At 40.0% G+C, this 13,334-nt stretch overlaps 1 protein-coding gene across 1 annotated transcript in view; it reads left to right on the top strand.

Annotated features, from left to right (window-relative positions):
- LOC135248280 (cytoplasmic phosphatidylinositol transfer protein 1-like) overlaps positions 1–13,334 on the top strand; it is a 46,285-nt gene that overhangs the window by 22,611 nt on the left and 10,340 nt on the right. Inside the window, exons 6-11 of the mRNA XM_064322742.1 lie at positions 1,832–1,980; positions 7,379–7,467; positions 7,721–7,728; positions 8,631–8,702; positions 8,858–8,953; positions 11,511–11,666. Of these exons, the coding sequence (XP_064178812.1) occupies positions 1,832–1,980; positions 7,379–7,467; positions 7,721–7,728; positions 8,631–8,702; positions 8,858–8,953; positions 11,511–11,666 (570 nt within the window). The remainder of the gene's footprint in view (positions 1–1,831; positions 1,981–7,378; positions 7,468–7,720; positions 7,729–8,630; positions 8,703–8,857; positions 8,954–11,510; positions 11,667–13,334) is intronic.

The raw sequence follows: 13,334 nt of genomic DNA, 5'->3' as shown, positions 1-13,334 counted from the left end.
GTCCAATTGCTACTAAAATACTAAAATAGAGGGACTATGTATGAAATTCCTACACAGTTCGCCAAAAATGTAAGTACCCTCAAATTAAAGTTCACAGTCTGCACATTAACTTCACATTTATAGTTTTATTTAAAATCCAGTGCACTGGAGTACAGGTGCCAAAACAACAAAAATGGTGTCACTGTACCAATGCATTTCCATTTAACTGTACAGTTTTTGCGGTACTTGTCCTTCCCTTTGTTTCCCACTGAGTTTTCAGTGATTCGGCAGGGCGTTTGCTCAAACGCAAATCGAAACGCTCAAGTTCACATTTTATGGTTTTAATGGTATGAGGCGAGATCGTTTGATGTCAAGGATATGTGCGTGGCGCATAATAAAAGGCAGGATCCCCACCTCTCCACGTTACTGCCCCCACTGATGGAAGATCATTAGCTGCTGCTACACCGCTGCTATTTTTAGCCCACCCTTGACATCAGCGTGACGTCAGGGGCTGAGTAGGAGACAGTGATGCAGGAGGGAGCGACACTGGCCTGTGGGGGGAAGGAATGCAGAGCGCGTGTTTGTGTTTGCGTGTGCAAGTGGGCGTACTGAAAAGCTGCAGCTTTTCGACCCTCTCTGCCCTGAGGTGCATTCTGTCCCAGATGCAACTTTGTGTTTTTTTGTCCAGTTAGTATTTTTAGTATTTTGTAGTATTTAACTCTACAGAATAATTGGAGCTCCAGCTTTACAGCTCCAGTTTTCACGCAATATCAGTTCCACATAGTGTGGAACATTCGGTGTAACAGTGGATGACTGTATTTGTAAAATATTTGCGCCTTGCAGGACATGCACTGAGGTGCAAAATCAGAGATTATGTTCCATATTTTGTCAGGGAGCCTGTAAGAACTGTAGTATCACCCACCTCTCACATAAAATGGCAAAAATGCATAAAGCAGGATTCTTTGGCTTTGGCTAAGTAGTAGCTACACTGTGTCTGCACGAGCTCATTCCCAGTGACAGCCTTTGAGGCTCACTATGCCCTCCCGGATACCCAAACATTTATCGGGGTCCTGAATCTTTCTGTGCTTCTCTGTTTATGCAGCAGTTTCCAGATTAAATTCCTGCGGGGAGCACTGCGAAGGGTGTGAAATAAGAGCTCATCAATATCTACTTCCCTGTACAATTCCATTTAGAGCAGCTCACTTCATCAGTTTGATGGATGAGAAACGTGGCAGGCAATTTGTGTGTTATTAAATGCACGTGTCGTGCTAATGGCTTCATCGGCGTAACTAAGTTTCACAGTCTTAACACGGTGCGATGCTAATGTGCGTACTTGGTTCATTGTAGCTGATTAAATGCTGTCTTGTTCTCCATTTCAACCTCAGCTGAAGATTTCTGCAGAGTGAAAATGAATTCATATAATTAGCAGCTGATTTATTAACTTCAGAAGTTTACAGGATATTTTGATAGAGTATACGTTGCTACATTATAATATTTGCCCCAATCGTGCATATAAATTTAGGATTTTCCTCTTACTATGTGCAATTATTGTGTCTATAGAAATGCATGCATGTTAGTGCATCCACTGTCCAGATTTCCTAGCCTGACAGCAGCGTGTTTTAGTTGATATGTCTTGTAGGATTCTTGGCTTTGTATGCCTAAACTTGGCTCTCATTACATCTCACGTCTTCAGCTTGTCCTTCCACGCGTGCTGCTACCACATCACCAGCCCACAGGATAATGTTTTATGTGAAAGCGTAGACAGTGTTAGCCAAAGCTGGCCTTTAAACATAGCTACGGCGTGCATCGAGTTTCAGCCATGTTGTTGAATGCACACCTCTCTCCCCCGCAGTATCGAATAGGACAGCTGTACACCATCAGCAAGCACAGCCACGAGGAGAGCGACAAGGGCGAAGGTGTGGAGGTGGTGCGCAACGAGCCGCACGTGGACCCCGTGCACGGAGAAGGCCAGTTCACAGAGAAGAGAGTTCACCTGTCCAGGTAGACCTTCCTAATGGAGCATTATTTTAACACCTGCATATGGGACAGTCGTGCTCCTTTCTGTCTTTGACCTGTGGCATTACCATACTTCAGTTTAATTCAGACCAAAGTAAATTATTTAAATAAAAAGTGATAACAATTATTTCAATGGTCAATTTGACCACAGAAATACACATTGAGGGTCATGGCAATGTTTTTTAATCCATTTGGACTGTGGTCAATAGAGTTTGATTAATGTCACCGTGCTGCCTCCGGGGGTACCTCTACCGCTAATATTGAACTACATTCAATTCTGTATGGGACACCAATTAAGGGTGATGATTAGGGACAGCTTTGTTTAAGGTTATCCTGTCTCTGTTTTCCCTGTGATCACAGACTAACCCCTCTTCTGCCCACACTGCTTTCCATTTGGGGAAATGAGATTAGACCCCAGTTCTGAAATGTTCAGCACTAAATCAGAATCTAAAAATGTCTCCCTCAACTGTCTGATCACATCCAGTCGAAGCCAGAAGCTTGTGTTCCCACCTACTCACTCCCCATATGCCGCTTTCTTGATATAAATGCATCTTTCTTTTTCGGTAGAAAAAAAAAGTGTTCTGTGCAGCTCCTGTTGCCAGGCAACGTTTTGTGGCATGGACTTGCGTGTCAGTTTTTTTGAGCTGTTCACACCATAGGACCAAATCTCCCAACAAAATCTATTTTTACTCGCCTTTCCCCACAAGCCTCTATAATGAAGTGTATTTTTAATGAGCCAGCTATTGCCAATAGTTCTGCTACTAGAAAGAGTGATCGGGGGCTATGGGCAATTTGCTCATCCATTAGACAGCCACAAAGCTGAACACTCCAAAGGGTGTGAATTCCTCACCATTTTCTGTAAAATACATTAATGTGGCTATCTGACATACCTTTCATTAAAAATGTTTACTTTATTGCTTATAATAGACCACAAGGAAAAAGTGTTGCATTTTCCAGTTGGAGATAAATATTTTTTTTAATACCAGAGGTAATATCATTGTAGCAAGTATGAAATATTTCCCTTTGTTTAACAAAATAACATACAGGAAAGAGAAATGAGAGAAAAGGTCTGTCAGATATATATGTAGCTAGGTAGAAAGATTTGTAGTTCCTGTGAATGTGTCTCTTAAAGGACACACTGTACTCTAAGTGAACATTCACCTTGGAGTAGGTCCCCCCAGTGCAAAGCGCTTGCTTATTTTAAATACGAGTAAAATGAGCTGGGTTTTTTTTCCCCCCTCAAATGACCTAATGTTGTGTCCTTGTATAAAATTTTACTATATTTAAATCATTGTAGGAATGTCACAGCAAATGTTTTTTTTTTTTTTGCCTTAACTTAGAGTGGATTTTTAAAGGGGCATCACTCAGCGACCAGTGTTCTTTCTTCCTCACCAGCAGCCCCAGGGTGAACAACGCCCTCCTCTACTGCAGCACTAAGCAGAGGCTGGGAGCATTTTGGAAAGTTTAACTTTGTCCAGCACATTTCCAGTGACGCTGAGTGGATTCTTTTTCAGGGTGGGAAATGAATTCTTGTAATACTGCAGAAGTTAAAATCTCTATCCGTAATTTTTCAGTTTGTCTATTTTGCGTCATCTGTGGTCACAACATTTTGTTTTCCTAACGAAACAAAACGAAGCTACACCCTCAGAAAAAGTGGCACGGTTTGCTTAGGGGGGTGTAAGTCTGGAGTCTGTCAGCTAAGGTTAGATAACGAGTTTACGTTAGGTACCGATGTTAGGCTATGTAAGTACATACAGATATATCTTTATCCCAAACATTACGGGGCTCACTGTATGTGTAGGTGTATACTCTCCACTATGCACTCCCTCCTCTTGCATTGGAGCATATGCATATATTTCACCTCAAGCGGTTTGCACAAGGGCGACCTTGTAGCTCATCCTTTTCACATTATCCTGGTTTCATTTGACTAAAATATAGTTTAGCTTGGGGAGTCTGTGAAGGATTAGGTCAGTTCTGTGAAGCTCAGTTCTTGGTATCATATCGCAGCTGATTTAATGTCATCAGTAAGCCACAGCTTCTCCCAGTTCCTGTCTCGTCTGTAAAATGTGTTGTATTTCTAGTAAATCTGCATCAGGCTGTGGAAGCTACATTGTGAACTTTCAGTTAGTTTGGTAAGGGACAATTCCTGGTTAGAAAAGGTATGTATGAGCTAAAATGTTCTTCAGTGGTAGATTTTCTCCATTTGCACAAATTGTAATTAAGCTGTATGCCATCTTAACATAAACATCTCAAAATTAAGTTTTAATGAATAATATTCAGGGATGGTTCTTTTGAACGATGTACATACTGGCTATTGGAAGCCCACTACCTCAGATACATAATGTATTTTATGAGAGTATGTAATGTGTTATGTTGCCAGCAGGGATTGGAAATGGATAGTATCACATTGCAGTGGACAACAAACAGTTTGTCAGAAGTGATGCAATTATAATGGAGTGATACAATTAAAAATGAGCCCTGCTGTATCTGTGAGCTGTATTACCTAACACAGAGCAATTTAGCTTTGATGAATACATCTGAATCTCTTATAAACAGAATGCTCTCACTTAGGTAGCCAGAATATGAGTGCTTCTGTATGATCAGGGTTATTTGGTGGTTTCTCTGACACAGGGAAAAACAGTGTTAACTGACACAAATGAAATAAATATAGGAAATGATTCCAGGGAAATCTGAACTCTGAATCTGATATTTACTATTACTGACAGTAGTAGGTAGGTATAGTATTTAAACCTACTGAAACCTACTACAGCTATTATACCTTTTTTTGTTTTGACAGCCTGGTAGACTCGTACATGCCACAGCTAGCTTGACAAGCATAGCCACGACTAATGTTTTGTTAGCTAGGTAACTTGGTAGTTTGAGGGTTTTATTTTCCTTGCATGTATAATACTGTGTTCCTACAATAAAATAGTAGTATATACAGTTATGTGGTCCTGTTGGTTAGTGGGAAATATGTTGTCATCTGGTGATGCTAAATGCACAAAATATGCACTTGTGCACGTAGGTTGTGCAAGAGGGTTTGAAGCCATAGCGTTACATTTAGTGTTGGTAATATTGATAAACTCAGAATGAATGGCCAGAGTTTAAGATTTTTTGAACCAGAATGTAGTGTATACTGGTCTTTTCTGCGACAGAAGATAAATAGTGACACATCGCTTGTGCCAATGTTGGCAGGACCAGTGTCAGGCACTGTTAGCACATTCTGTTTTTATTATGGTGCACAAAATGTTGATAGCAATGCTTCATTTGCCACAACTATGGTAATGGGGCCACAGATGTACAGATTTGTGTAGCTAACATGATTTTCATTGCTGTATGCTAATGGTTTCACAGCCAGGGACATGGTGAATCTTCTTGTGGCAATTGCTTCTATCACTCATAACCATTTAATTTGACAGAGAGATTCATTGTGTGGCATTGCTTTGATATGTGAATTTGAATGTGTAGTTGGCAAGAGCATAAGCCATAGCAACTATATTGTAGAAATATGGTTGATGCTAATTCAGTTGAAAGCCACCCCCCTTGTCTGAATTTTGAACTGCATTAATGTGTTTATAATATGACATTCTTTGTGCCTTTCGATGTGTTTGCTCTTGTAGCCCGGAGTTCAGGAAAGTAGTATTTCCTGATATCGCTCTCACACATTAGGTTCGCTAATTCTTTGTTTGGTAGGGTCACATGCTTTGGTGCTAGTGTGGTATAATGGCTAAGGAGTTGATCTTGTAACCTAAAGGTCGCAGGTTCGATTCCTCGGTAGGACACTGCCGTGGTACCCTTGAGCACGATACTTAACCTGCATTGCTCCAGTATATATCCAGCTGTATAATTGGATACAATGTAAATCGCTCTGGATAAGAGTGTCTGCTAAATGCCTGGAATGTAATGTAATGCTAGTTTTACATATGGAAAATACTGGTTTTGCACGTGGAAGCCAGGTTGCCTTTCTGCATCAGGTACCTTACCTAACATTCAAATTGGGGAAAAAAGAGTTTCAAATTCATCGTAGGTCATATCATATATATGAAGCAGGATACACGTGAGCTCAGTCACATTGGTGTTGCACATTACGTATCATGAATATATCTTGATCTGCTGGAAGTTGTTTTCAGCTTTTGAACCGTCTTTTGAAATATCTTCCAGTTTTCCGCGAAAGTATACATTAGCTTCACTTCAGTTCTTGCAGATAGTTAGCTTATATTGACACACACATTAATATAGCCTAGTTTGCATGGTTTGGCTGTGTTATTTTATAAACTGTCCCTAATGTATGATTCAACTCAGACGACTGAGTGGGTATGTGACCTGCAGTGTTCCCTTTTGTAAGTTTGAGATGGTTGAAGATATTCCATGCTTGTACCCATTATCTGGCAATGCCGTTGCAGCAGTTATTTATAAATGCATTTGATTAATGAGCATGAATGAAAAGAAAATGTATTGCTACAATTTTTAAAATGGCACAGTGGAATTGGAAAATTCACAGTGAATTGAACTGACCATCCTGTGAAATGTCAAATATTTTGTAGGTAATGATCTATAGCCTTGTAGGTAGGCTGTAATTTCCTTCCAGTTCTGCAGATAGTATAATTATTTATGAATCTTGGCTAATTATTCTTTGTATGGCATTGATATTATAGATTGTGATAAATTAGAAAGCAGCTCCAGTTATGCTTGGAGGAAATGCAGTCTAAGCTTCTTACAAGTGGACACAACCAGTTGACACATCGGTACCTTTTCAGAACGTATTGCTTGTTTAGGGATCAGATGTCATTAATGTAGACATATGTATAATTTCCCGCCGGCAGCAGATTCCTTATCAACTGCTGGATTGTGAAAAATGCTGCGTGTGGATTTCTAATAAGCCAGTTAATATTCTAGGTTAATATCACATCAGTGCTCAGCCATCCACATGTCCTTCTCCTGGTGTAGCCTTTTAACCAGCAGTAATTGGTGACACATGCCTTGGTCTCCCAGGAGAGGCCTGCCTTTTCTGTTGAATGGGGTAACGTGGAATCAATCAGTCCTTCTATTTATAGTAACCTCTTATTGAACCGGATTCTATTCTGGGTAACGGCGTTAGTCCGCCTTACGCTCACCGTCGGGTATCAAGGGCTTTCGTGCCCAATCAGTTGAAAAATAATTGGATTTCTTCTGTGTAATCAGGGAAGTTCTCTGGAAATGACTCTGGGGCCGGGGCTTGAATAATGCATTCTGGGGCCACAATCATACTTAGTGCTCCTCCGCTACCATTTAGAAAATTTCTTTGTATCAGGTGGCATATTTAGTGAATATTAGCTGTTAGCTGCGCTAAGGGCTATGCATGTATTTTGCACAATCACATCATTTCTTCCTCTGTGTTTTTCAGCAAACTTCCCAGCTGGGCACGAGCCGTTGTCCCGCGTATTTTTTACATTACAGAAAAGGCCTGGAATTACTATCCATATACAATAACGGGTAAGATTAATACAACACTGTGATATGGGAATGTTCAAAGGATGGCTAGTCATAGTTGGGAGGCATTTACATTAAGACATGAATCATTTTGGTACATTATTTTTCAAATAGTAAAATCCATATTGCTCCATTATTAGCACATTTTCAATATGCTGGTGTATAATTAGCTGAGAGATAAAATGTCTTCATACTTTAATTTGAGAGAATAACGCTTTCTATTCCTTTCATGCACTATTTTGGCTTTTGGATCCAGAATACACAGTAAGTTTTTTATTTATTATTTTGGTTGCTGTTTGAAACTTGAATAACTTGTCTTATTCTGTGAAGTGCATTTACTCAAACTGTCCACAATCCTGAACAGCAGTGAAATTCTGAAATAATTTTTTTTTTTTTAAATGGTTAACCATATTTCTTATTTTATGAAGTCATGATTTATATTGACTTAAGTGTTTGTTTTTTATTAACAAAAGAGAAGTTAAATCTGAAGTGATGTACAGCGGTTACTGCTTCACTTTAAGAATAGTATTAACATCGGAGCATTCTTGGACTGTCCTGAAGACTGCTTTCCCTTTCCCTTTCCCTCAGCCAGTCTGTGGACTTCCGTGTGTGTGTGTGTATGCATGTACCGGTGTGTGTGTGTGTGTGAATACATTTGCATGCATGGTGATGTAGATGTGTGTTTGACACAGCAGTAGGTGCAGAGAGCAGTGTAAGGAGGAGGACTGGTGATTTGAGAGCCCTGTGGCCAAACTGCAGGAATGTCAGCACCATCTTCATCATGATGGTGCTTAGCCGCAGTTCATTCCATCCGGCCGACTTTTTTCTCTCTGCAAATTAAGGCCACAGCCTGAGCAGAGATGTGGGAAGGAGACACGCTGGAGTAATGGGAGTTCTGCGTGCCTCATAAGCTCTCTTATTTGAACACTGGCACACCCTCTGTTGGACCTGACACATAATTTGCTTGTTTTGTTTGTTGCCCGTATGTCTGACATTGGGACATAAGCCAGTCATAATTCTTCAGTTGCAGTAATGCGAGGGTTTGCTCAGAGCTGTATCTGAGGTGAACCCCATTCCTCTGAATGTCTTTTCTTGTCCAGTTGGTTTTTCTGCTTTCATCAGTCCATTCATCATGTAGTGATTACACTTGATTTCTCTTTTTTCAGTGCTCATTTTTGCCAAAGTTTTCAATTCACATAGAGACAAAATATGAAGACAATTGTGGGATCAATGAAAATGTAAGTAAGGGATCCTTGTATTATCTATTGAGTGAACTTAATATGAAAAGAGACAGAAATTCTAGTCATGATTACACAGTGATTCCTTGATGGGTGATGGGTATTGTACAGTGTATGACTTTGCTTTGTGGTAATTCTCTGTTATTTTCTGATAGATCTTCACTATGGAGAAAAGTAATTGTGATACAGAGGTGTGCTTCCTGGACATTGCCATTGATGACATCCCAGAAAGGCACTACAAAAGCTCAGAGGTACCGAAATGTGCTGTTGCTTGGCCTTCATTGTGGAGTATAATACATTGCAGTAATAGTGTTTCCTTACCGAACATCCGCCATTACAGTCTCATTCAAGAGGTTGATAAATAGTGTTCTTATGTTACATATGGTTCATTATTATTATTATTCATTATTTTCTATATGCTTTTCCATACTGTCCTCAACTGATGCAGCATTTTGACAGTCAGAATATTTTATTTTATCAAATATTATAAGCAACTGAAAGAAGTTCAGTTGGCCATTTTGAATTGAATTCGAAGCAGACAGTCTGCTTTGACTGGGCTCATGTTTCAGTGATTCCTGGCTGAATGTAAAGCCCTTTGTTTCATTCAGAACATTACAGTGGTTTTTTTGAATGGAGATGGCTAGAACGAAAGGCTTGCTTACCAAGGGCAATCCCTGTAAAGGAAGTTACATTTTGTTGACTCATTTATATTTCTGTGTTTAAACACTTGATTTAGTGAGGCAGCTTACAATAGCTGTCGGAGTGTGTAGCTAACTAATGAACCTTTATTTTGGCTAAATGCTGCTGGCTTCTGGCTATAGAGGCTTTAGTTGCGTATAGCAGGAGGCACTTCCTCCAATGATGTTTTCTCGTATGAGAACTCTTACAATTCTAAACCGTGAGAAGTCACTTAAGATTAAATAGAGGGCAAGTTGAAATTTAGACCATGCAGTGTTTGACCATCATTCTGGTGAAAATCACTGATATTTTTAGCAAGAATCCATGTTTTTTTAACAAGCCCCCATCGTAGCTTTTCCCACAGAGGAGATAATGAGTTTAAAATTATACAGTGTGTCGAATGGAAGGAACAGTGTGGCACTCGCAATCCTTTGGGGAGAACGTTGAGCTGCATTGGACCAGGATATGCTTAGGGTAGCAGAAGAATATTTAAATTAGGGACAGTTCGGTGTGCAGGGAGCTTAGCTAGTGTTAACAGTAGGGAGGAGCATACTGCCCAGATGGCAGCTTTCAAGGGTCCTTATGATAATCGCACTCAGGGCTTCACATGTATGATCATCTAGTGCGGAATTACGATAGAGTTTGTTCAGTGCAGTCATTGGTGAAGTGGGGGGAAGTACAATCAAGAGGGTATAAACAGATCTGAAATGATAGAACAAACAAAATAGACTGTTTGAGAGGAGGTTGTGTATTGTAAAATGTGTGCCAATATTTAAAAATGTGGTTAAAACACTGAGAATCAACTTTTCCAAGATGCGTCAAAGTGCCCTTGTTTTTATTCCCTCAGTGTAATATGTAGGAAAGCACACAAGAATCTTTTCATACATGACTTTGATAAAGGCATTATAGTAAAGACCCGATAAAATTTGCAGATGTCACATAACTCATTTTTTTGAACGGGTTCAGAAGCTACTGAAATAATTCAGGAAACAATAAAAAATGCAGAATTGGGGGGAAACCTGGCAGATATTAAAGTGCACATACAAAAGAAGACTTGGAAGGATTGGTAGAAACAGTTTAGAATGTGCTCAGAATGATAAAGTCTATCAATAACTACAAGCTGTAGCAGTAAAGAAGGCTACCAATATGCCGGGTTGCGTTGCCAAAAATTACATTCAGGGCACATTCAGAGTATTATTTGCGTTCTGGGCACCACTCCATAAAGAATGATTTTCAAGCTGTTAAACAAGTACAAAGAAAGGCAAGCGAATTGATTCCAGGTATGAAATTAGGAATTAGTTATAAGGAAGATTAGAAGACACGTGTATCTCTTCTGGCTCAGCAAGGGGAATTGGAAGTTTTGTTGTTTTAAAGAGATTGATTAATTAGACAAAAGATACGTCCGGTTATTCAGGTGTAAGTCTTTCACTGATATCAGGAAAGGCTTTATTTATTTTTTCATAATGTTGTCAATGTCTGGAATAGATTGCCGGGTCATGTAGTTGAAGCACATACATTTGTGGGGGTTCAGCAGCAGTCCTGGAGACCGTGGGCAAAATGATGAGCGCAGATTTGCTGGATGATCTTTTTTCTCCATTAAACTGTATTATGTTCTTCTCTGAAATTATGGAGGAGCTCAGTTGTAACTAAAACTTTCCAGTCTCATTCCAGTCTTTATTTACTACAAATTAAATTTTTGGATTTCTAGGGCATCAATGAGTGTTTTAACTTTTTTAAATGTATTTGCCTGCTATTATGTTTAGACTAATAAATAGTAAGTGTCGTGACATTATTGGCTCAATTTACTTGTTTACTTCTTGGTGACAAATGTTGTATCTGTGTTGTATCTTCAGAAGAGGAGGCATGGGAAAGCAGTATTCTTCAGTCTTGGTTCTTGTACTGGTTCATTGTTTCGGTTAGTTACTGATGTTTCACTTCAGATGACAAAAAAAAGTAAGGCATTTTGACAATGCTGCCAGATTAACATGGCATTATGCGTATTTCAATACACTTTTTTCTGTGACTAAATTCTCTGAACAATATTGACTCAGGGATGGGACAAGATATGAAAAATTTAATATTTCTTTTAAAGATCTGCCTTGTGTGACATCTGTAACTCTTGCTTTTTAGGATCTCAGGTGCTTCAGGTCCTTAAAAACGGGGCGGGGGCCCCTGAAGGAAGGATGGAGAGAAAGCAGCCAGCCAATCATGTGCTCTTACAAGCTGGTTGCGGTCAAATTCGAGGTCTGGGGCCTTCAGACCAGAGTCGAGCAGTTTGTACACAAGGTACTTGGTTTAGCATCTTGTCTTGGATTGAAATGTATGTCTTGTTTGACCCGAATGTGGTATGTTGTTGTCCAGACATGTCCGGGCATGAAGCCAGCGAACCAACCAGGGACAAACCACGTCATAAACAGGTTATGTGGCACATACTTCCAACTGACAAATTAAGGCATTGTAATTTTGTAACGGTTTATGTCTATCAGAGTTTTACATGTTACTCGTATATAATTGAAAAAAGGCAAACTCAAACTTATTTTATGCTCTCTTGCTGAAAAGTATCTGTGCTTGTGACAGGCACATTCTCACATTGCCTAGACAAGACGTTTTACTGTCAAAATAGGCTCCATAGTAGACACATATACCCATATATCTTTACCTTTAATACCAATACTTTCATTTGTTAATAGAGAATGCACTACCCATTTTGGAGATTCTGATCCCCCTGTCTTTGAGATTGTATAATCACATGTCCGCTGAATGATGGGAACTGACAGACAGCGTGTCGCTGATTGTTCTGTAGTCGCCTGTCCTCCCTTCCCAGGGCTGAGCTGTACAGCGCATTCATTGTCATGCTCTCTCTGCCATTCAGAGATTTTATGAAGATGTGCGGAGGCAAAGCAAAGAAACGGCGGTTCCCTAGGTCACGAATGCTCGACAACTTTTACAAAGCAACAGATTGTTTCGATGCCGCAGATAATTGCTAACTGGGTTTTAAGTTGTTTTGTTCTTCACATTGAGCCAGAATACACTCGTCTTTGGCAGCTTTTGTCCATGTTAATTGACAGCTTTCGTGATGGTACGCCACGCAACCTACTAGACTGGGTAATTACGCATTGACTGACTGGTAATTGGCTGTTCATCTGAACATTGGCAGCCAGTGCTTTTACAGTAGATACCTTTTATCATGATTTTGCCTGCTAGCCTTACCTATTGATAGAGACTAATTTGGTCACAGACTTACAGGAATAACTGGCCTTTTCTGGTATAAAGTACACAACAGGGTCATCTTGAGCAGTATCTTTTATTTAGTACCTCGTGGTTGATCTGTCAATTAAATTATCAAATTGGTTTTCCTGTTCTATATGGAGATTGCTTCTATGTCACAACTGAGACCAGTCTCAGGCTGTAAAATCAGTTTCCTTGGTTATGAAAGCAATCAAATTACTTGGAACATTTATTTGTTGTAGAGAACGTTAAATAATTGGTGCATTTGAAACGCAGTTGGAAGTTTGATCAAGGAAAAAGCTAAATATTTCTCACTTCTGACTTCCCTAGGTAGTGTATCTAATATGATAAGTCCTGGAAGCTAATGGGTCTTTAGCAAACCAGCAGAAATTCTATGAAATGCAGTCATTTCATTTAAAATGGAGCTGTCAACACTGGGAGTGGTTTAGATTCTGTAATGGATTCTAGCATTTCCAAGCGAGTGTTGTCGGCTGAGTAGGGCGCTGCTGTCCCAGCTACTGTACCAGCTCACTTGATCTTGGACCCTTTGCCAGGCCAGGAGTTTGTGATGCCCTTCCAGTCCACTGCACAGTCTGATGCGGCAGATAAATCGACGGGGCAGCACCCGGGCATGTGACCAAATCCAGCGGAACACCAAGCACCGGGAACACATTGTTTTGTTTTGAAAATAAAATGTTCTCTCGGCGCGAGCGTCCGGCTCTTAAA

This window comes from Anguilla rostrata, chromosome 2, assembly GCF_018555375.3.
Source record: "Anguilla rostrata isolate EN2019 chromosome 2, ASM1855537v3, whole genome shotgun sequence".
Classification (NCBI taxonomy): Eukaryota; Metazoa; Chordata; class Actinopteri; order Anguilliformes; family Anguillidae; genus Anguilla; species Anguilla rostrata.
This window is presented reverse-complemented; position numbering and strand designations above follow the sequence as displayed.